The 23,154-nt window shown below is 41.2% G+C and overlaps 4 protein-coding genes across 6 annotated transcripts; 1 reads left to right on the plus strand and 3 right to left on the minus strand.

Moving 5' to 3' along the window:
- The first annotated feature begins 79 nt into the window (after nucleotides 1–79).
- On the plus strand, nucleotides 80–21,591 carry hemk1 (HemK methyltransferase family member 1). 3 transcript variants are annotated; one of them, XR_015067525.1, is made up of 13 exons: nucleotides 80–282; nucleotides 692–865; nucleotides 939–1,030; nucleotides 1,109–1,202; nucleotides 1,824–1,940; nucleotides 2,675–2,739; nucleotides 2,826–2,875; nucleotides 3,013–3,118; nucleotides 3,693–3,788; nucleotides 3,979–4,073; nucleotides 5,901–6,306; nucleotides 12,530–12,600; nucleotides 20,972–21,591. XR_015067525.1 is itself a non-coding variant. In XM_085923227.1 (11 exons), exons 1-11 carry the CDS (start codon nucleotides 208–210, stop codon nucleotides 4,320–4,322), a joined length of 1,041 nt encoding a protein of 346 aa, XP_085779353.1. In that variant the 5' UTR covers nucleotides 80–207; the 3' UTR covers nucleotides 4,323–6,044. The 3 variants fall into 3 exon arrangements, 2 of the variants coding, with proteins under 2 accessions (XP_085779353.1, XP_085779352.1); XM_085923227.1 differs by lacking the exons at nucleotides 12,530–12,600; nucleotides 20,972–21,591 and having other exon boundaries at nucleotides 3,963–4,073; nucleotides 4,262–6,044; XM_085923226.1 differs by lacking the exons at nucleotides 12,530–12,600; nucleotides 20,972–21,591 and having other exon boundaries at nucleotides 4,262–6,044.
- Nucleotides 4,975–10,150, minus strand: LOC147049480 (cytokine-inducible SH2-containing protein-like). The gene is made up of 3 exons (XM_085923229.1): nucleotides 9,587–10,150; nucleotides 7,940–8,106; nucleotides 4,975–6,415 (listed from the first exon to the last, which is right to left on the minus strand). Exons 1-3 carry the CDS (start codon nucleotides 9,604–9,606, stop codon nucleotides 5,913–5,915), a joined length of 690 nt encoding a protein of 229 aa, XP_085779355.1. The 5' UTR covers nucleotides 9,607–10,150; the 3' UTR covers nucleotides 4,975–5,912.
- On the minus strand, nucleotides 13,588–19,435 carry twf2 (twinfilin actin binding protein 2). The gene is made up of 9 exons (XM_085923230.1): nucleotides 19,228–19,435; nucleotides 17,674–17,852; nucleotides 16,431–16,526; nucleotides 16,245–16,349; nucleotides 16,057–16,071; nucleotides 15,768–15,893; nucleotides 15,531–15,681; nucleotides 14,604–14,725; nucleotides 13,588–14,381 (listed from the first exon to the last, which is right to left on the minus strand). Exons 1-9 carry the CDS (start codon nucleotides 19,322–19,324, stop codon nucleotides 14,214–14,216), a joined length of 1,059 nt encoding a protein of 352 aa, XP_085779356.1. The 5' UTR covers nucleotides 19,325–19,435; the 3' UTR covers nucleotides 13,588–14,213.
- Nucleotides 20,181–23,094, minus strand: wdr82 (WD repeat domain 82). Its single transcript, XM_085923228.1, has 9 exons — nucleotides 22,685–23,094; nucleotides 22,196–22,293; nucleotides 21,736–21,802; nucleotides 21,473–21,572; nucleotides 21,185–21,301; nucleotides 20,965–21,120; nucleotides 20,785–20,854; nucleotides 20,546–20,688; nucleotides 20,181–20,349 (listed from the first exon to the last, which is right to left on the minus strand). The coding sequence occupies exons 1-9, from the start codon at nucleotides 22,843–22,845 to the stop codon at nucleotides 20,320–20,322; spliced, it is 942 nt and encodes a 313-aa protein (XP_085779354.1). The 5' UTR covers nucleotides 22,846–23,094; the 3' UTR covers nucleotides 20,181–20,319.
- Nucleotides 23,095–23,154: the final 60 nt, after the last annotated feature.

The following is a 23,154-nucleotide window of genomic DNA, read 5'->3' on the forward strand; positions in this document are numbered from 1 at the left end:
AGCACCACAACTGAACATCAGTGCTGCGCCGCCTTTTGCGCAAATACATGGGTGACGTCACTAAATAAATGTCAGTATGTTTGCTACTGCGCCGTGCAGTACAGCGACAACAAACCTTCCCGCAAACGTGAATGTCGAATAAACGCCTCACCAGACGACTAAAATAATAATTTACGTGACCAAATATGTTTAATTTAACCTCGTAAGATGTTAAATAAGATAAAATTTGTGGGGAAAGTCATTGACCAGAGGATACATTTGTTAGTTGGCAGACAATTAAAGGTAAGTGGGTCATTTCGAAAATGACATTTTGAAACTATTTTTGCTTTCCTTAACACATTTCTCAAACAATGTCAAATTTTGAAAACCATACTATATTATAGCAGTACCTAGTCAGGGTTAACTCATGCAAATCATGGTTTCAGAGCCAGCAATTGTGTTTCAAGACCAAATTTTGGATTACGTGTGTGTTGACTTGGCAAAGACCACAAAAATGCCAGTGAGCTCCTTCCTTCATTCTTGAAGCATTCCTTCCTGTCTGATTCATTTCCCTCTTCCTTTCAATTTACACATATTTTCCTCTCTTTTATCAAGACTGTACTCTCTTTCTTCCTCAAGATACATGTACAAATAATTGTTGTGAACTTGTTAAACATTTTGATGAAATATTCTTAAATCTTTTATGTTTTAGGAATTTTTGGGCTCCTGCGCAGTGCGTACTTGCAATTTCCAGGCCTCACCCTCAGGCAGAATAAATGCATGGCAAGCAGCGGATATTTGGAGGAAACGCTTTGAGTTGAACGGTGTGACTGAGCCTGACCTCTCCAGTCAGTACATCATTGCCCATGTGCTCGGGGCTAAGACTGTGAGTCAAGGAATGTGCTCTATTGTTGAATCTTTGACCCTACCTGACTCGCTTGTATGTCTATAACCATCAGATAGAAGGAGTTGAGCGGCATAAATTGTCTGCATTTCTCACCCAAGAGGAAACACAGCAAATATGGAAACTCTGCAAAAAACGCCTCTCCAGGTTTAACGTCAATACGAACATTTAACGTTGTTGATATCCATTCGCACTAACTTAGAGTGATTTATGTGAATGTTTCAGGATGCCTGTGCAGTATGTGATCGAAGAGTGGGACTTCAGAGATGTGACGCTCAAGATGAGGCCTCCCGTATTCATTCCACGACCTGAAACCGAGGTGTTTTTTTTTAAGAATACAGAAGTACACGTCTTCATCAAGAGTGTTGTCAAAGCAATGCTGCAATGCATTTAGCGACTAGTTGGACTGAAATGTAGGTCAATGTGGAACCTCCAAAGTAAAATACCATCTGTTTCATAACACTGGATGACTTGATCAATTGGTTCTAATTGTCAAATTAATTTTAGTGGAAGAAATCATGTAAATTCATTCATTCCATCTTTGTAGTCATATTTAATGATATTTAAATTGCTTGTAAGAATTATTTTCCACAAAGCATTTAGCCACAAGCATTTAGCTACTTTTTTTAGACTCCCTCCCTTCCGTGTCTTGTCTGAACCACTTGCCACCTATTGCTATTTTAATCATATCCCCACCACTGGTTCATTCAACCAGTCTTCAACCAGTAAGTGGACCTTCTAGTTTTTTTTTCGTACAAGATATAAAATACCCTTAAATAGAGGATGAAATAATTAGTCGACTGTGCTGGAAGGAAAAGTAAAATCTCGACAGATTAATTGATTTTGACGTGACTTTTGTTACATTATATTCATCTATTTTTTATTGTTGTCATTTTACCGTTTCAGTATCTAAAGCGCTATGTTGTGTGTGTTTGTACAGGAGTTGGTAGAATTGGTTCTTACTGATTTGCAGAGGAAGACTGGTTCACCTACATGTTTGGAAGTGGGATGTGGCTCTGGTGCCATTTCTCTTAGCCTGCTGAAAAATCTGCCACAGGTCAGCGCTTCAGTCTATTGACTTTAAGGCATTCAATTCTTGCGAACCACACGATGCATTGTCATCCACATTAACTTTCTATTTTGGTATCCCTGAACGTAGCCTGTGTTGAGGATCTCGTCATTTAAACCAATTTCCTTGATAATTTAGTAATTTAATTTCAATGGGAAAAACATCATTTTTCTCAATTATTACTCCGGATTGCATGCCAGAGAGCTATTAAATCAGAATCATTGTTATGTCCACAAATATCCATCCATCCATTTTCTGAACCGCTTTGTTCCCACGGGGATTGCGGGCGTGCTGGAGCCTATCCCAGCCATCATCAGGCAGCAGGCAGGGGACACCCTGAACTGGTTGCCAGCCAATTGCAGGGCACACAGAGACAAACAACCATCCACACTCGCACTCACACCTAGGGGTAATTTAGAGTGCTCAATCGGCCTACCAAGCATGTTTTTGGGATGTGGGAGGAAACCGGAGTGCCCGGAGAAAACCCACGCGGACACGGGGAGAACATGCAAACTCCACGCAGGGAGGGCCGGAAGTGGAATCGAACCCGCACCCTCCTAACTGTGAGGCGGACGTGCTACCCAGTCCTCCACTGAGCCGCCTTGTCCACAAATATATATTTTTTAATGAACAAACAAATATTAATAATACAAGACAAATAACCAAAATATTACAAACAATTCTTTGTACATAATAAAAAAAAATTGTGTTTTCCAATGTAGCTCAGAGCCGTTGCAGTGGACCAAAGTGAGGAGGCTGTGGATTTGACAAGAGAAAATGCATTAAGGTAACTTTAATTGTTAAAATCTTAATGTGTGTGTACGTGCGTACATGGGTGTGTGTTTAACGTGTTAATTCCAAATATTTCAACAGATTAGGGCTTCAAGACAGATTAAAGGTTTATCACGCAGATGTCACAAAAGGTAACTGAATGCTGATTAAGCCGCACACACACACACACACACACACACACACACACACACACACACACACACACACACACACACACACACACACACACACGTGTAATTGTTTAGAAATGATTTCATGTTTTTGTCAGATGCAGAGACCATGTCGAAGCTGTGTAGCAATGTCTCTGCATTGGTCAGCAACCCTCCCTACCTCTTCTCAGATGATTTGGCTTCGCTGGAACCGGAAATTTTGAGGTTACCATCGAAGAGCGTGGGAGATAGATAATATTGTGTAAAAGCCTCTAAGAAACAGGAAGTATTTTATTGATGTGTGGACAATTTAAAATTGCAATGTGAAGCGAAACTTCCTTGGTGGAGCTTCATGCTGTTTTTTCATCCTTTTCCATTGGAAAAACAGTCAAGTCCAAAGTCAGTGTAATTACTAAATGATATGAAAAATTCTAAAGTCATCATTTTATGGCTACTCAGAAATGGTTCATAGAAGATATCAAAACAGATCAAATTGTTAATTTAAAAAAAGCTGTCTTAAAAATAGAAGACGTATTATGATAGTCGTGACAGCAACAAATGAATGTGTGAAATTTCCATTGTATTATTTGGAATAGATGTCTTCTTATGACAAAAACTAAATGCTTATGTATACTATGCTTGAATATGTGACGTTCTAAGTTTCTAAAATTCCCTAGTGTACCAAATGGACCAGATTTTCTGAATTTATCAGAATTTTCTACCCCCTTTGCTATGCTAGTTGGTGTCGACTATACAAAATTAAGCGTAATTACAGTATATACTTACTGTATGTTGGCAGGTTTGAGGACCACGCCGCCTTGGACGGGGGAAAAGATGGCTTGAAAGTGATTCGCCAGATTTTAACCCTGGCTCCCCGGATTCTGTCAGATGACGGGTAATGCTCAGATGCAATTTATTCTCCTAACAACCCATATACGGTGAGGCCCAAAGCCTTTCTAATGAGACATGTGCTAGTGTTCTCCACCCAAAAGCTGCTTGTGATAATCTTGTGCTATTTGTAATTGCATTTAAATCAATCCCATGCTTTTTTGTCGAACACAAACAACAGCTGTGTTTACTTGGAGGTGGACCCCAGACACCCCCAGCTCATTCGGCACTGGGTGGAGGTCAACCCGGAGTGGCTGCATTTGGCAGACACGCGACACGACATCACCGGCAGGTCTGTCCGGAGAGCGTAATGCTAAATTTGATAGACTAGGATCATGACTGTCAATTCGATTACCACCGCACGGCTGATCTTAACTTGATTTCAAAATTAGACACGAAGTGCGTGTGATGCTCTGTGCCGCCTTTACATCCGATGTCCAAATTCAAAAAGGATGACACTGATTTGTTTGTGTTTCCCAGGCCTAGATTTTGCATTCTTCGGAAAGCCAAGTCAAACGACCATGAGCGCCACCCGGGTTGAGAAAACCAGATCCTATTAGGGTGGCTTTAGGCCCGGTCGTCAAAGCCCCTTCTCCCCCCCTCCGCTCCCGAGCTTTAATCTCTGAAAATTCTCCGATTATTTTCCGCAAGAATCATATAAATCGACCCGCCGCTGCGCTTTTTAATCCACGTGCGCCCCGTGCCACGGCAACGTTGAAAAATGTGTGTGCGATGGCACAAAAGCGTCTCAAAGCTGAAGGTAATTACCAAGGCTTTTCTTAGAAGCCGCTCTCTCAGAACCGTACCCTCCTCCCTGGAAGCATTTTGTAGTTCCGTGAATCGCCTGATGAACGGTCCTCCCCTTTGCCCGTCCACTCGCTGACTCAGACGCAGGCGCACACACGCACAATGTGGCCTTTACTGCCTGGTGTAATCTCGCACACACATAAGGCCGCACGGTCTCTCTTCATTCCTAAAGCCATCCAAAGGCTCAAATATTTCCCGTACGACGCTACGGCCAAAACAATCCTCATTTGGAGCCAAACCAAAACGGTCATCATCGTCAGTGTATGAAATTTAACGACATTTCGCGGAAACCAGTCGAGTAGGTTTAGTGTAATCCATCTCAACACAAATAAAAGGACCACCTCTTGGGGACAAAGTGTCACAACAGCTCTGTCACTATATGAAGTACGAGATTTCCTTTTTAAGGATCAAATCTTTAATATAAGACTGAGGAACATGATATTTATACATACACGATTGAGTTAAGGTTTGGAACCCATACGTATACACTACCAATCAAGTTTGAGGTCACATAAAAATGTCTTTTTATTTTTAAGGAAATGATTACACATCACCAATGTCTGCATTTATTTCTGATTAATATCTTCATTGAGGAAAAAAAAAATCCTCTCAAAATAAAAGGACACTTCCAAATGACACCATGGTTTTGAATGTGAGTGTATGTACAATTGTGCTCATAAGTCTACATATACTCGCAGCGTATGTACATGAGTGGTCAAGGAAAGAAAAAAAAAAAAACCTTTTTGAATTTTAATGGGATTCATATGAAATTACAGGGCATTTCAGAACGGCACAATCATTAAATAATAGCAATAAAGAAAACAATGAGATGGTCCTCGTTCACTTATTAGACATATTTTTTTCATACATTGTGAATGGGAATGGGAACTTATGAGCACAACTCTACCTGTATACACTATATATATGACTGTGGTCAAGTAGTGCCCCCCCCCCCACCCCCCACACACACAAAAAATAGATCTTTTCAGCTTTTAGAACTTCTCTATTCTTGAGTCTGGAATGGTTGAACAAGGTAAAAGTAGAAAAACAATGACACAATACACATGTAAAAGGTAGAAAAGAGTTTTACTGAGAAAAGACAGCAAAGGCGTGTAATCAGTGTATGTGCATCTCATGCAATTCAGTCCAAATATGATACACACACTCGTGTGCGCTGATATGAACATGTTTTTAAAAAAAAAAAAAAGACCCTGTGTCCAAAGTTTCGAAGCAGCAAATGTCATTTCCATGCGAGGGGGGGTTGGAAAAAAAAAAAAAAAGGACCTTTTTGTGTTTTTGTCCTCCTTTGCAGTCGAAACAAGCCTCATACCTTGAAAGGGTATTCCTGTAAGAAACGCAGCAGAGGCCTGGGGAGTGGTAGCTGGTCGTGGCTCTCCGAATGCCTGTTGATGACGAGGCGGGTGAGGTGTTGCAAGGAGGGCAGACCCTGAGGCTTATACACGGGCCGCTTTAATTTGAGCACCACTGACGCCGACGCCTCTTGAATTGTCACTTTGGAAGAGGCCTCCTTGGCCGCCGTGCCACCCTCCTCGTCTTGAGATCTCCTCTCCGGTCCCATGTAGTGCTGGACCAAGCTGGGCACGTTGGGGAAAGACGACAAGCTGGGTCGGGCCGGCGAACTGCAGTCCAGCAAGAAGCGAGTGCAGCTGTACTGGATGCGGATGCTGGTGGGACCGCGGGCCGTCTTGACCGAGAGGGTAAGCATATACAGAGGGTGACTGCTGTCCCGTACCAGAAAAGCCCCTTCAGAGGCCTCTTGAAGTGCACCGTGCGCCTGGGCCGCACTTACAGCTCCCCAGTACCATCCTACAGTACACACATAATACCACACCTTGTTAGCCTATGTATAAAATAATCATAATAAATAAGTAGGAAACATCCTTAACTGAAAAAAATCGAGATAAATATGTCCCAACCGTTTAAATCATTCTCATGTGAGCCTACTAAAAAAAAAATCTGTCAAATCCAAGACCTGGAAATAATGTGATTTTTTTTTTTTTTTTTTTAGCTATGTACAAGGGAAACCTTGGTTTAGACGGCACTGTCATGCCAATTTCAAGGTTAGAAGCTGCCCAATGTCGGAACGCAACACAACACAACAAAACTGCTGCATTTTCTATTTTTTGTAGGGGTTTTTTTTTTTTTCCCATACAATTGTTAAGGTTACACATTGAGCATAATGAGCTCGTTTGAGCAGTGGCGTCAAAATACATCATGACACGGCGCACACATTGTACGTCCCCTTTTTTTTAATTGGTTTAACATTTATGGCCTGGAGGTGTTTTCAAAGCAACATTTACTTTATCTACAACTAATTTGAGATTACGAACAGCATGTAATGAACTATTTTGCGCAACGGTGCTAGAATACGTCATCACGTGGCACAAAATGAGCACAATTACAGCCAGATTAGTTTTATATTTATGGCTTAATAGTGAAATATCTATGTCTTCACAAGCTAGTGATGGACTATGTGGCGTGTTCTGACTTGTGTACAGCAGAAGACTGCTGTACCTGAGAATCTTGTTACATAATTCTTCAGCGACGTCTGATTGCCAAACATGTTATTCATGTTTTGGTCATAATTGATCATAAAAGAAAGCTAGAGCAATTGTGAGGACTTTTTATTATTATTTTTTTTTACATTTATTGCTTACACAGTTAGTGTATAACCAACTTTAGTTCCAATGTGGCACACCATGAAAACAAAGTCGACAATTATGTTTTTGTTTTATGTGGCCTTTACAAACAACACTGGCAAAGAGGAAAACGTGTGACGACTGAACACACACGTAACTTATTGCTGCTAAGTACAATACTTACGCCGCTGTTCAAACTAGCTAACTGCAGGTTGTTTATAAGCTTGAAATGTCGTATATCGAGACCGTGTTAAACCAAGGACCCGTTGTACTTTCTACCAAACACATGCTGCGTTCACTTACACATATAACTGATACCAAAAAAAAAACGACACGCCAAATGTCAGGTTTATCTCGTGAAAAAAAATTAGACCAAGATAAATCATTTAAAACATTCCCCTATTAATGTGACATAAAATCTGTACAATTTAATGTTTTTTGTTTCATCTTCCAACGAGGACGTAAAAACAACTGAGATGATATGGTTGCATAAGTGCGGACACCCTCTTAACTGATTGTGGCTGTGTCGCAATCAACCAGTCTCTTTTGAACTCGTCTTTTTTTATCATCCTAAACAAAGGGTGTGCTCATACACAGTACAGTATATAGCTCTGTACTGTCAAGAATGAATCCCAGCAACATGACAACAATAGATGAAGTAGAAAATAGAAGTGCCATCTTCATACTGCACCTGATGTCTCTAGGTAGCAGAAATTGCTTGCAATGGCCCGCAGATCCTTGGTGGGATCCCATAATGGCGGGCTGCTCTGAAGGCAAGGCGCAGACGCAACCGTCCCTGCCCGCATGCCCCTCAGGGGGGCCTCAGTCGATGGAGCGGTGGGCAAATGACCTCGGGGACTGAAAGTGACAGGATATCTGAATTAGCTTTAAGTGGTGAACAAACAAAAACAAAGAGACTTAATGGATTTCGATGATGAATGCATGTACTGTAATGATGTCAGTGGAGATGGTAAGAACAAATGGCTCACTCCCAAGAGTCAACATGTATGTACAGGTATTTAACTTTGTCATAATGAGGCTAATCCAGTAATGGCGGTTTACAAATGCAACAAATGTTTACACATAGTCACCTCCCCGCCAATCAAGGCAATTTGTCACTACATTTTGAACACGGCCCTATCCTGTATCATAATGAGCGTAATATTGTAATAAGGGTTAAATGCTTCTGAGGAATGTTACTGCAGAGTTTACTCCCAGGAGTCAATCGAATTCCTTCAATAAAGGATTTTGTTTGGCCAAAAACTTCATCAAATTTGTCATAAATTCAGTTGAAATGCTATGAACAAAAACATCAAATGTAAAGTATACAGTCGAGTTTTCTTCTGTTGTCAACGTAATGTGTTATTTTGGCTTTTAATGTGGCCTAAAATTTCCCAGTAGTGGGAATTGAACAGCTAACACAACTATTAAAAGCGCCTAGGTTTCACCAGAAAGTGTAGTTAAGACCTTAACATGGCCCAAAAGGTCCAAATAGAGGATGAAACTGTGTCAAATGTTTGTACAAACATGAAAAAATGTTCACAATGTGTTATTTAGGCTTTTAATTCCAAGTGCCCAAAACTTCATAAAAGTAGGATTAAAAACGATTTACAAACTGTGCAAATGTGCAGAGCGCTCACAAGCCAGTCCGTGTCTGACTTCAATTGCGCAGTCTTTTTTTTTTTATTCATCTTTTTCGACACAACACATTCATAATATCGGTTTAAATTGTATCAACATTCACAAGACCAGCGTAACCGCCATAAGTCTTAAATTATTTTTCAAGTCGTAAACAAATTATTTTCCTTCATATTTACTTTAGCCAAGAGTTAACGCCTTTTGGGGGTCCCGTGGGTTGGTCATTTAACATAAAATACTCCTAAATCATAATACAAATATAAAACTATATAACAATGATGCCTATAGAGATAAACAGTCTCAAATTTCTTGTAGTACCTCGTGGCACAGTTTTAAAACTAATACTGAGACAATTGATCATCTCACGGGAAAAAAAAAAAAAAAAAGCGTGAAAACAGTTTGTACGGCATGAAAAACTAAACAACTTTATATTCTTACTTTTAGATTAGAATGAGTGTTTTACGTTTCTAGTGACCAAATCTATTTTCTTCGAAAGCCGTCTATAATGCAATACAATTCGACATAAAGCGCGCACACATTCACATTCCTCCAAATCAAATGCATATAAAAGGAGATTATTTTACGATATGAAATCATTTACAGTATGCAGTGAAGCTATTTAATCTTGCACATTGGATAGATACATCGTTCACACGCTCTTTTGTTGACTTAAAAGCAAACAAAGACATGATGTACTTACCCTGGCACACAGAGAATCATACTCAAGCCACACTTTAATTCCAGTCGTATTCCCCTCCTCTCTCTTTGTTAATCAAGATAAAGCTAAGCAAAAATACCTTGTGAGAAATATATAGATATAGATATTTAAAAAAAAAAAAAAAAAAGCGGTGGTTGTCTGTCAATTTCTGTAAACGCGCGACGTCGCCCTGTTGCTCGCCAAAATATACGACGTTTATTTGGTGGTGCCTTTTTCAATAACAGTTCGGTTTAACGGGCTTCGTTTTGTGGAGTGTGTTGTCTCCAGAATCGGGAGCTTCCAATGTGCCAAGGGGACGGCAGCGCAAAGGCTTGGCTTTTGTCAAATTGACTATTTCCTAGAAGTCTATTCTGAGAACGCCTCTCGGCACCGGCAGCTCTGACGTCACGGACTCCAGTGGCCGAGCGCGCACACGCGATCCCCGACACGCTCTACCTACGCTTCTTTTATAAAAACAGGCATTCAGGCCTAAATGCGACAATCCTTGGCTAATAATCCTACTTCGGTGATTTTGTTGCGATGTCCGCCTTTGTGAATGTGCGTGTCTGTGTGCGCGCGCCCCTCCTCTTGTTTTCTGCGCCGCCGCCCGCCCGCTGGCTGGCTGTTGCGTTCGCTGAAGCGACGCGCGCTCCCGGGAATCGAGCGCTGGCTTCTCTTTACAAGCTTTCCAGGAATCAGCTTGCCTGCGCTTTTTGACTCCGCCCCGCCGGGCCGACCCTGGTGCGGGCTTCATTCTGGGAATTCACCGTCTCGACATTAAAGATACCAGTCGTGCCCGGCAGGGGCGGTTCTAGATCCCCCAAGGTCCCAGGAAAAAAAACTGACCATGGAGGAAATAGAAAACCAAGTTATTAAAAAAAAAAAAAAAAAATTACAGAATAACTGACACCATAGTCCTCGATCCACAGTACCGCACTTGTGCAAGTTTTTAAACTGCAGCTAGCAGGCCTTGTGCAAAATTGCAGAGTCTACGTTTCCATTTGAATCCTTGATATGAACCAATATTAGCTGTTTTATGGAGCCCTCTAGCCACCAGAGACCAGCAATTAGCAAGGGGTTCTAACTCAAAGGCTTATCGTTGCAGTCCTTTCGTTTGAGCTGTTCTAATCTGATCACGATAGGAAATCAGGAATGAAATCGAAACACAAGAGTGAGACGTGGAAACATTTTGGCCAACAGTCAGGACGTGTCGTATAAATACAACAAACTAGTCTTGCGAAGCCAAAGTAGCCCAAACAGCTCCCTAATCTAAATCTAACGAGTGTGAAATATTATACGACTCGCAAACTTGTTCCGACTGGTTTAATTTGATGAGTCAATTCAATCAAGTGTTGTTTTTTTTTAGATGACCTAAATTAAGTCATACTTTTAATCAAGACACATGATTTCAAAGAATTAGGTCAATATATTGTTTGCTGTGAACAAAATCAAAAGGTTTTCCATTGTTTTGTCATTGATATGGACCAATGGAGGGCCCCCTTCATCTCAGTTTGGGGTCCAGGGCAAATGCATCTGTGCCACATGCACACGCACACACATTCTCCAACTCGGTGTGCATTTCCCTTAGTGGAAGAACACTGGCAGCCTGTTTGACGCGTCGTCATTTGTGAAAACATGTTGCTATTTTGAGTGCCAACGAGGAAATATTACAGGTTAAAAGGCCCAGTGCGACTTGTTTTGGAACGTGCAAATTCAATTCTCTGCCTCACCGGGAGGTCACGATAGGTTGAGCATGCACTGAGTGACCTTGCCCCTTACCCCACTTACGGTTTGTTGAGCTGCTGTTTTGTGGAAAAAAGGGAAATCTTGATGCGCGTAACCGATTGTCACCATAATTTATGTGGACGTGTAAAAATATGACAATTATGGTCTCATATTAGAACGAAACTTGTCATATTTTATACGACCGTTATGTCGAAAGAGTTGCCTCATTCATATACATATTATCAGTCATCATTGAAGTTGAGCCATTTTTATTGTTTTGGGGTGGCAAATGTGTTTAACACTTTATGACAGCATTCGAAAATGGCAAATATAATCACGATTATGAAAAAATAAATCGATTATTATTTTTGGTTTGGCAAATGTCTGAACAGTCTAAACAATGAAGCTTCACAGATTGAGTGTTTTTCTTTACTTTCCCCAAAAAAACATCAACTCCCTTGCATTTTTTTTTTTTTTTTAAAAACCTTCCTTGAAACACCCTCCAAATAACAGCTTTCCCAAATATTTCCGCTCACACGCATGTGGTGGATTGGCCTCGCACCAACACATGCAACTATTTAAGAGTCATTGCCGTTTGCACTGGAGTGAGGTGATACAGTACTGCTCAATGGGAACCCTTTCCTAGAAATCCTGAAGCGAGCTCTGTTCTCAGAAGGCCTCTGGACTTTTGTCTACGCGGATGCAGTTAAGCAAATATGTTTTCTCATGTAACAATATGAGGTAGGCAAAGAGAAAAGTATTGACCTTGTAATGTAAATCACTCCCGAGTTTGTGTAAAGTAAATCAATTGTAGTTTGCAGGCAGAGCTGCTTGTCAAACTGACCTCATAAATGCGGTTAGCCAGATGATTAATATGCATGTATGTGAGCCGGCCTATTCCGAGGAATTCTCCTTCCCTTGAGGCATTTTTCCGGCAGGCAGGCGCTTTAGAAGGTTTTGTTATTGAATCCGATTCACAATATGAGCTGTCATTTTTTTTCCGTGTTCAGAATACACAAGAGCAGATTCTAGGAATACTGAAAAATGTTTGTCTTCGAGATAATCTAACATGGAAGCGGGGAAAAAAGGATTTACACAGTCGACTAGGTGCTTACCAAGTATTTTTGAGGGAAAACTGGCGCTATTAGTGAATGTTTGGTCGGTAGGTCGAGGATGAGAGGTTTTTGGCGAATGTTTTTATCAATGCTTGTTTGTCCGCAGTACTCGACAATGAACTGGCTTGTGCTGATCTGAGGAGTGTGTGACTTCCCTCGAAGCAAAAGTGATGCAAGGTAAGAAGTTTTGTGCATGCTTGAAATGACATAATTGTGTTTTCTTAGAAATTGGAAAACATTTTTTTTTTTTTTACATTTTTCTTTAATTTTCTGTTTCTCTTTAATGGTGAAGTCTATCTCCAAATCAAATAGCATTATTTGACATGTCATACGCCCATGAGTATCAAATCATCTTTTCCCATTAAGTTGAATTTAAATGTCATTCACCCCCCCCCCCCTCCATCCCACCCCCACCACCACCACCACCACCAAAAAATAAATAAATCAGAAAAGTAACACTAATCATATTGTACTTTATAAAATCTTATTATGAAGATTAGATGAAGCAATTTCTGGAGAATAAATAAATAAAAATATTTATTGGTAAAAAATGGAAGAATGTTAAATGATGAATACTGTAGAATTATGCAATATAATTGAATGATATTTAATAATACCTAACCAAACGTATAAATGGTGCCGACATGGTGACTCTATCTCTCAAAGCTGACTGATAGGAGACTTTCTAATCACCTTCTTTATCATTTCCCGATACTTCTGGGAATTTCAGTCCAATCCAATGTTCTTCACGATCTTGTGCGTGTGATAGTAGCGCAGGTGGGATAGACAGACATGGTGGATGGCTGCCAAATGTGATTTTTTTTTCACGTCACTTCTTATCAGTGTTACTTCGCCGAAGTATGTGAGAGTTTATGAATGGAAGCTATTGCTGCTGATACAGGAGTGCTAGTTCCAGAGAATCCATCTCTGAGCTCTTAATGGTCACGTATTCATGCAACAGTTCGATAACACTGCAGAATTGTGCTATTAACTCACTTCAGTGTTGTCTGTCAACGTGGCCGCCTCGCTTCTGCTTCATGACAACATGTCGCTTTTGTTTCCAGAGGTTTTTTTTTGTTTGTTTTTTAAAGATAACTGACTTATCCATGCATGGATATGCTTAACAGCTGCACGCTGAGTGAGAACATCTTTAGCACAGTACAAACATTTTTATTTGGAATTTCATTTTTGTTTCTTTTTTTTTCTTTTTTACAAACATCGCTGGTACAAAAATGTATTTCAAACTCCACTGCAGTTTTTTTGTGTGTGTGCAATTCATATCATACTGTAAAGAAATCAGCTATTTGTTCGGTACACTTTAACAGAATGGAGAAAAAAAAAAAAAAGAAAAGAAACAGATTGGCTTCACATTATCACTTCCTTCCTAGTTGGCACATATTTTCAGACATGATTGCTGGAAGGATAATCACTCACAATCTTACTTTATAATTTGACCTTTCTAACATGGGTTCACTCTGTTTAACAAATCACAAGATGCAAAATGACTTTTTATTTAACTATGTAAAATTCCTTTTTCATCATATTCTGTCAAGGAACAAGACTTGTTTTAATTTTATGTGTAGGAAAAAAAAAAGCTACTAATATATATTATTAAACACGCCAATCTTATTCTGAACTATTCATAGAGCGAGACTAGCCTATCACAGATGTCCCGTGCTCACAAGGAATTGGACACTGAGTGCTTTGTTTCCAGCCTGACGAGGTGTCAGTGTTATTTTACAAGGTGCCGGCTACTCGAGTAACACCTCAGCGGTACGATTTGTCCGACTCTAGCCGTCCTGCGTGACCTCGCCCGGGCCTTTAATGAGGCGTTTGAGTCCCCTCTTGCCTGCTGGGCCGCGTGGTTTGGCAAAAGCCTGCCTGAAGGCATGCTGCTTTGGATGGACCTCTTCATATAGAAAGCCCTCGGTCAACTCATCTCCGTTGTCGATTTCCAACTAAATCGATAGAAGGAAAACGTAACGCATTTGCCGCGCTGCACTTTACGTGGCTTGTTGTACGAGTCTGTAAAAATCTTTCACAAAAATGCATGGCACGTTATGTTTCTTAGAGCTTCAAATTCTTTGAAAAGAAAAAATGCCGAGCACGTGACCTCAGCGTCCTCAAAGGCCTTTTATCCTTCAGTTGCTCGATAGAATTTTCGATCCGTGTACTTTTACCTTTTTAGCAACCTGCAGTCGATAATCTTTCTCCACCTCCTCCAAGAGTCGACTCTTGCAGCTGGAGTAGAGCATTCTCTCCTTAATGTTACAGTTGTATCCAGGCATGGAGTAGATGAAAACTAACAAAACAAGATGGCAGACATTTAATTGACACAAAAGCTCAAACTATCACTTTGGTACCTTTTTTGGATATTTTTTTTTTTATTTCAAAATGTGATTAAGACAAGGGCAAGCCATCTTAACGGTGTGCTTCAGAAGATTTGTAGAACTTTAAAATGTGTCAAACTCTTCAATAGCCCTGTGATTGACTGGTGTTTTTTTGCTGACATTTGCATTTAATGTGCAAATTTAAATGGACAAACAATAACACATGATGCCACAAGTTATCATTATGTAGCTTGATCCATGCATAAAGGCATGCCCTTTGTAATAATGTACTTTGGAATCTTATGATTCCCCTGAATTGCATCCCACAATCAATTCGAAGAAGCCACGAGTGGTGTTTGAATAAAGGTGTATTGTATTGTATACCCATCGATCCATTTTCTGAGCGTCATCACCGCTCAACTGACTTTGAAGCGAAGGACACTCTGTACCGATCGCAGGGGCCGTACAAAATACCACCATTTTCCACAATTTAGACTCGTCAATGAGTACCGGAGCCGAGATTTCAAACTCAGAATCGTCAGAACTATAAAGCTGACATGCTAACTACATGATTGCCGTGCTACTTGTGGTTTATAAAGAAAAACAATTTCTCCGAAATCAAATTACTGCTAGTTTGTCTCATCCTCCTTGGCTATTTTAGACGGCCGATCTCGTCTGACTTCTGCTGCTAAATATATAAGCCTGTTGTCGGGGGGTTCACACGTAGAGACATTCCATCTAAATACAAATGAAGCATGAGACTCAATAATGGCGTACCAATGGATTCGAGGTAGTCTCCTTCATGGGAGTGTTTGTAGAGGAAGAAGTGATATCTTGGCGTGTCTTTAGGAACCCGGCAGGGCAAATCCCGCGTCTCTGTTTGGTGGGAATGAACCAGTTCAATGGTCTCCCGCTCCACATCCAGTCTCTGACGAAAATGATTTTTGTTTTTGTTCATTATTATGGAGTTATAAGTGGTGGTGGTGGTGGTGGTGGTGGTGGTGTGGTGCAGACCAGTTGTATGTAGTTGATCTGCTTCTGGGCAAGTTGCTGGAGGGCTCGCCTGGCCGTCTCCTGCAGCGGGAAGGCCAGGCCTTGAAGGGTTTGCGCGTTACTATCCACGCTATTCTCTGCTGTCACCTGCAGGGGGCAGCAAGCACGCGTTTTATCTGATGTGTTTTTAAAAAGGTTTCTCCAGAACAGATTTAGGTCAAATTCAAGGAAAGGCTAAAATGAGAAAGTCAAATCTGGTGTGATGGATGATAAAGTGTTTGGGGGAAAAAAATTAATGATAAACACATACCTGTTTGACTCTGCCCTGTGAGAACAATCAAAGTGGAATGTTAGCTGTCAGAATGATTCACTAAAACAGCATTAGGGTGCTTTGCAAAAGTATCCACACCCCTTTGAGCTTTCTCACATTTTGTTTCAGTCAAACTGAATGAATACTTTAGCAATGGCAGAAACACCAAAGTGATTTTGCCATCTCACCTCAGTGAGCTTGATCCTCTGCAGCTCCTGCTCAGCTAGCGTGAGCGGGGCTGGACCGCAACATGACGACACATGACGCTGGTAGCCCGACAGGCAGACGTCTTCCTATAGGGAGGGCAGGCAAGAGATACAGTCGAACGAGCTACTTTTAAACTGCTGCACACTGCCAACCAAATTGACTCTGACCTCCAGTGTTCCAAAAATCTCATACTTCACATGGCCACCACCAAACTCCTTCTTGACCATGGCACGGGTGGCAGCATACAGCATCTTGTCTTTGACCTGGAAACAGCAAACAAGCAGGGACTTTAAATTACAGGTTTTTAAACGCAATAGAAAATGATCGATTCAAAAATATTTGGAATGGACAAAGTAATACATCGTACGCAGTATGTTACGTCAGATTCTTCTGTTTATTTTGCTTTGAAATATCTTTCTATCTCTAGATTACACAACTTTGATTTTTGACAATTCTTTAAAAGCAAAAACGGCACTATTGTTCGAAAAAAATCGACAGCATGGTTGGAACTGAAATGACCAAGACCTACGTACATACGGGACCATATTTACGTTTGTAAAAACTGCGACATGTGACGTTGAGTTTTGTGTGTGTATGCGTGTCACGCCATTGACACATTCTGTTTACATTGGAAGTTTTGTTTTTGTCATGAGAAAAATGATCATAAGGTTACAATTTTAAGATTATAGACTCAAGTATTGTAAGATTACCACTTTTATATATAAAGTAGAGTTTTAGTTGAGCTAATCTGCTTTCATCACAGTCATGAAAAACGCCACTTAGCATTGGTCACATCAGTGAGTGATTTGTATTCCAATGTTTTTTGTCATACAACAATTTATTAGAAAGAGACCATTTGGAGCGTGTAACGTACCACTGAATCAGTAATTCATAGTGGTGGCTCCAAAAGAAGATATCTTTGAATTCATTTTGCCAAGAGCCAAGACAGCTTGTGATGCAGTCAGCTGCTTGTTGTTGTGGTGACACTCTAGATTGAGATCATTTGATAAATTGCCGTGTAGCGTGTTGGTTACACGCGCAATCACAACTCTTCAAACAAATCTTTACCTCTGTACGTGGGAATGAACTTTATCGGAAAATCTCACTCACATTGTGGTGCTGTTTGGTTGTCAGACAGATTAACGGGAATTGAAATAGCTAGATAAATTCACAAACGTATCATGAAACTAAACTGAAGTCAAACCACCATTTAAAGTGTCACGTGACAGACACAACAGTGTGACATATGCTATGCTATGCTATGCTATGCTATGCTGCAAAGTGACATTAGCTTTACTGGCAGATTGAATGTAGCTTGTGCATTATGTTTTGTGGACAACCCTTGTGAATTTTTATCAGACTGTTCTTATCAATGTGTTGATCGTAAAGGTGACGACCATTGTGACATACGGAAGACTGATCAGGTGACCAGGATAGGAAGAGCCACTCAAAGCCCAGTGCATTGTGGGAGTCCAGGCGGTAGAGCACATAGCAGGGCTCCTGTCTGTCCAACAGTGGTAGTAGAAAGTGGTCGTAGTCCTGGTCCCAGCTCTGCTCTGGTTCCCTGTAGGCCCCCAGCACCAGCTGTTCTGAAAGTCAACCCAGGCAAACATCACGTACCTTACCTTGCGTTACAACACATGCCAGTGGGATGACGTTATGTTTAGCTTCTTTAGTACACCATTTTATTTCTCCCTCACTCTCTCGCCTTGTCTATCTCTGATTGCTACCAAGCTAATTACCTATCTTGGTTTTGCTAACTTGTCTCCTGCACACAGTTGCTATTCTGAGGGACAACACATTCCTATTCTGCATTTTTTCCACCGACTATCCTCCATTAACCTTGCCTTTGTTGAATGACCACAGTATAAAATAATGAGATAATATCTCTCTTGCTATATGTTAGCTTACCAGCTGCTAGCTTGTTAACATTTTACCTATCTCAGTAGCCTTAAGCACCATAGCATGTTCCAACATGCACAAGTGAGTTGTTTCAGAAATAGCCTGCACAGGTTTTTAGCGGACTTAATATTAGCATACCAGCTTTAAGTATCAAAAGAATGCCAATTTTGTTGAGTCATTGGTGCCCTTATCCTTGCTTTAGATTGCACAAGGGTCCATCATGAGTCAGGGATGGAAAAAAACTCAAATTAGAAATTGGTTCACATGACGCACCCAAACAAAAGTTAAAGCAGTTATGTCACCGGTGTTAAAAGAGACTCGTACACAAAAGCAAGTCATGAGTGGTGTGATACAAGAGTCAGATGCACACACCACATGAATATACCTAGAAAACACTGGCCTCGCTTTTCTCACTTGGCACTTCGGCAGCTGCCTTCAAATCTTTTATCCCCCCTCCCTTTACTTCCTGTCTCCAAATCGTTCTGTTGTTTTTTTTTCTTAGAAATGTTGGTTCCAACCGCCTTCAGCGCAGGCAGATAACATGGGCTGTTGTTTTTTTTCCTGAAAACCAACCCATTTTGAAATTACCAGCAAGACCACCGTAATAATTGTAATCAAGGCACCATGGAACTGATGCTTTAGTGAAGCCCATTTCATTTATTGCTCTTTTTTTTTTACAAATATGTATATTATCTGGATCCATAGTTAGACTAGCTAAAAAACATTTATTATAAGGCTGCCCTAGTTCTTTTAAATGTCTTGTAAAAACAAAAGAATGTTGTTTGACTTTGGGCTTGGTGCCTTCAGTCAGGGGTCACATGATGGTTCATATTTATATACTGAAATGCTCATATGACCCACCACTTTTTTTTTTTAAATTGACACCATAATTCATTGTTGTGGAGTCTGGACTCCTAAAATTCAAATGCAAAATTGGTGACTGTTATGATTCCAAGAGGGCCCAATGACAAGACTATAAAAGCAATAACTGCAGCAAAGCCAATGAAACATAACCAACATAGAACATTCACTCCAGGGGTGTGTTGTTGTGGGGCCACTCACCATCTTGTATTCGCACCTTAATGAGGCGCAGCGCTCCCCCTCTCGCCCGGGCCAGAAACTCCCTCAGCTCTGGCGTCACCACCAGGGCTAGAAACATGGCGACTCAGGCAGTAGTAAGCAAGCAAGCAGCGGAGACGTCCTCCTTTTGCAGGCCCCAGAAAATGGTCTCTCCAAATCCCAAGAAAGTTTAAAACTATTTACTGCGATTTACTTGGCCAAGTTGAAAATGTCAAAGTAGAGTAGTGTAGAGCTGTAAGGGGCATCAGGGACTGTGAGATAGGACATCGCTCAAGCAACTGGGACAGTATCGTGTGCACACAGATGGGGAACATGATATGACTACCAAATTTAGCTTCCACTGACAGTCCAGTCTTGGTGCTGACCTGTAGGGGGGGGGGGAAAGCACCCAACACCACAAGTGTGAGGGTGGGGGGCAGGTCATGTACATGTAAAATCAAAGCTTTTCCATTAGAAATATTCTCTACACATCGTTAAATAAAAAAAAATGGTTTTGCTTTTTTTTTTAACCAAATTTGATAGCATTGGGATGTATAATTGCTTAAATAATTACCAACTAATGTTCTCAATTGTTTTTATTTCTGTGTAGTCAGTCATCCGGGTCATTATAATTTAAAATAGTAGAATCAAGACCCTAGGATTCTTAAGATTTTTTGTTTTTGGTTATTTTCAGATAAACATGAATATGACTTTAGCAAGCACTTTATGACCTACGTCGATGACGTCACCGTGTTAGCTGAAGGCAAAAGAAGGGACGCCAGCAGTCAACACCGCTACTTTTACCTACAAAATGTCATTTTGTGTTGTGGTTACAAAAACTGGAGAAAAAAAATTGGAAATGATATTACACCCCCTCCTCTGACAGTCATAAAATGTTGAAATTGAGCAGCTAAAGTGTAGAAAATATTAAGACAAAATAAACAAACACCTGAAAATCACCAAGATAAGTTTTTAATATAAAATAAAAAATATACATAATAAAAATGGACACATTCTACTTCTGCACACAACATATTTACAAGATATTGGATCACAAAGATAGGATGAGATGCCGCCCCCTGCTGGCCGCACACTTCAGTCGTCAATGGTAGGAAGCCAGAACGCCTAAAAAGACAAGCGTATATAATTCAAAGACACATTTGTGTGCGTTTGTATTTTACGAGCATTCAAAACGTGTGATGAAATTTGCCCAAAAGGTCGTTTTGCCTCCAATTTGTTGAGAACAAACAAACTAGTATTGCTTCTGCGATGCGTGGTTGTTCCACAACGCGAACGTGCGCGAGCGTGGCGATTCGCTCACCATGTTGGAGCAGGCGCTGGCGAACGTCATGAATTTGGGGTTGAACTGGAGGCATGTGATGGGCCCCGTGTGCTTGCCGTCTAGTACGGCCACCTTCAAGCCGCTCTCGGCGTTCCACACGTGGATCTTGCCGTCCTCAGATCCTGCGTGACAAACAATTTCAAATATTGTCGACACCTAAACGGCAAGGATGAGTAGGCAAGATTGCTGTCATCAATTAGGCTCACAGTTCAACTTACCGATGACGACGAACTGAGAGTCGGGTGTGAACGAGGCTTCCAGAGTGACACCTTTATTGTTGTTGTATCCCTGCAGGTAGAGAAACACAACACTTAAGTGACGCTGATCAACCGCAATAATGAACTGATTGGAATTATTCTACTAATGGCTCTCTGACAGCTTGTTTTTATCCATCTCACCCCGAAGGAATGCAGCACGGCCCCTTTAAAGGCATCGAGGATGCGGAGGGCGCCGCCGTTGGTGGAGAGGAGGATGAGTTTCCCGTCGTTGCTGAACTTGAGTCCCGTCCACTCGCACGTCCTGTCATACTGCAGCTTGAAGGTCGCGAAGGGACCCTGCCGACCGAGGGCAAGGACGAGTGTGAAGCTGCCCGCCGCCGCCGCATTGTCGTGAGCTCACCTTGTCAAATGACCGCAGATCGTAAAGCTTCACCATTTCTGAATTGATGCCTGCTGCGAAAATGAGGCCCTCCGGATCGAACGAGCACACCGGCTTCCCTTGAAGGTGCATGAGACCCTGCATATGACGACAGGTGGGTGAGACGGTACTTTAAAGGGGACACAATAGAAAAAAAAGTGACTTCTAAAAGCATTTCTACAGATACAGTGGTGCCATTTTAATGAGTGCAGTCCTATGGGAAATGTTTGAAATTTTCCCCAACACAATATGCACAACACATTTATTTACCTGGCAGTTAGGAGAGCGCAGATCCCACAGTCTTATGGTTTTATCCAAGGATCCAGAAATGAAGGTGTCATCCACGGGAGACATTGACAGTGAAGTCACTCTGAACACAACAGTCAAGTGGATTAAGTCAATGTGCCTGATAGGAAGGGGGGGGGGGGGGGAAATATATATATATATATATATATATATATATATATATATATATATATATATATATATATATATATATATATATATATATAAAAACGACTATCGGTACCCACCTTTTATTATGGCCTGGGAAATAGCGGATGTATTTATTGTCATGAAGGGACAAGTATCTGATTGTGTCTTCAGGGATGGCAATGGAAAAACATTGGTCATTACACAACATCCATGACACATTTAAGGGACAAAATCAAACTGGAGCATTAGAGACGAGCGCGCTCGGACATGGGCAAGGCAGTCATTTGTACAGTTAGCTCCCATGTGGGGCACAATCATAGACCCAAAAACTGTACAAACAACTACCTCAGACCAGAGCGAGCAATCTTGTGGCGAGCATCCTGGAGACACAAAAACACACACTTACATTTACCTGACGGTGACGTATGACAGAATATACCACATTTCTACAAATCCAGATGATACCTTTAAATGGCCTTCATTTATTAAAGAAGTTTGATGACTTATATGCAACACTTCATGAAACAATCACACTTAAGGCATTTGGCTTCAACATACCATCAATTTTGTTGGAACTGTAGACCACTGTGTTGGCTGCATGTGTATACCTGATCAAATCCACTCCATACTTTTTACTGTAGAGAGTCCTCTTGGGTCTGGTAACACATTTTAGAAAGAAGATTATTATTATAATGGAAGAGTTAAGGGGGAACTGGAGCCTGCAACACTTCAATTAGGGTGAGAGGGGCGGGATACTCCTAAAGACACAATCACAACTGCACACAATGTTCTGTACAAAAAGTAAAAACTGACAAAGCAAAAGACAACAAAAACATTACACACTGGGCAATCCCAATTGACTCATTCAATGGAGGGATTCGAACCCAGAACCTCACAATTGTGTGGCAGAAGAGATAACCACTATCATCCAGTAATTACAATAACTCGTTGGTTAACTACAACAACAAAAAATACTATGACCAACCTCGCCAGTTACTGCTAACTAGCTTTAGCACGTGAGCTACCAAAACACCTAGTCTTACTTACTTCCCCTCCTGACAGTCGTACAACACGAGCGAATCGTCATCGCTGCTCGATATGATCGACTCTCCATTGGAGCTGAAGTCGAAGCAGTTGATCTTGTCAGTGTTCTCCCGGAAAACCTTTGCCACCCTGAAGCTCCGCAGCACATTGTCCGTCAGCTTCATGGCGGCCTCTCTCTCTCTCTCTCTCTCTCTCTCTATAGCTGTGTCCTGAGAGGGGCTTCCACGGACCGCTTTTATACACCTTCAAACTTCTGAATACACCTTGCTTTTCAAATACACTATGAGATCCGTAATAGCGATAACCGTCGTTTTCGAGAAGAATTAAGGCGCGATATTAGTTTTAGCAACGCTACCATTACTTGATTCAACCCCCGCGTAATGTCGGCGTCGCGCATGCGCGACTGGCGCCAAGCGACAGCTTGAAACTACGTGATTTCGGTGTATCGCGAGATTGACATACTGTCGCTCGCG

The sequence above is a fragment of the Syngnathus leptorhynchus genome, chromosome 11 (genome assembly GCF_054491065.1).
Source record: "Syngnathus leptorhynchus isolate UIUO chromosome 11, UIUO_Slep, whole genome shotgun sequence".
Classification (NCBI taxonomy): domain Eukaryota; kingdom Metazoa; phylum Chordata; class Actinopteri; order Syngnathiformes; family Syngnathidae; genus Syngnathus; species Syngnathus leptorhynchus.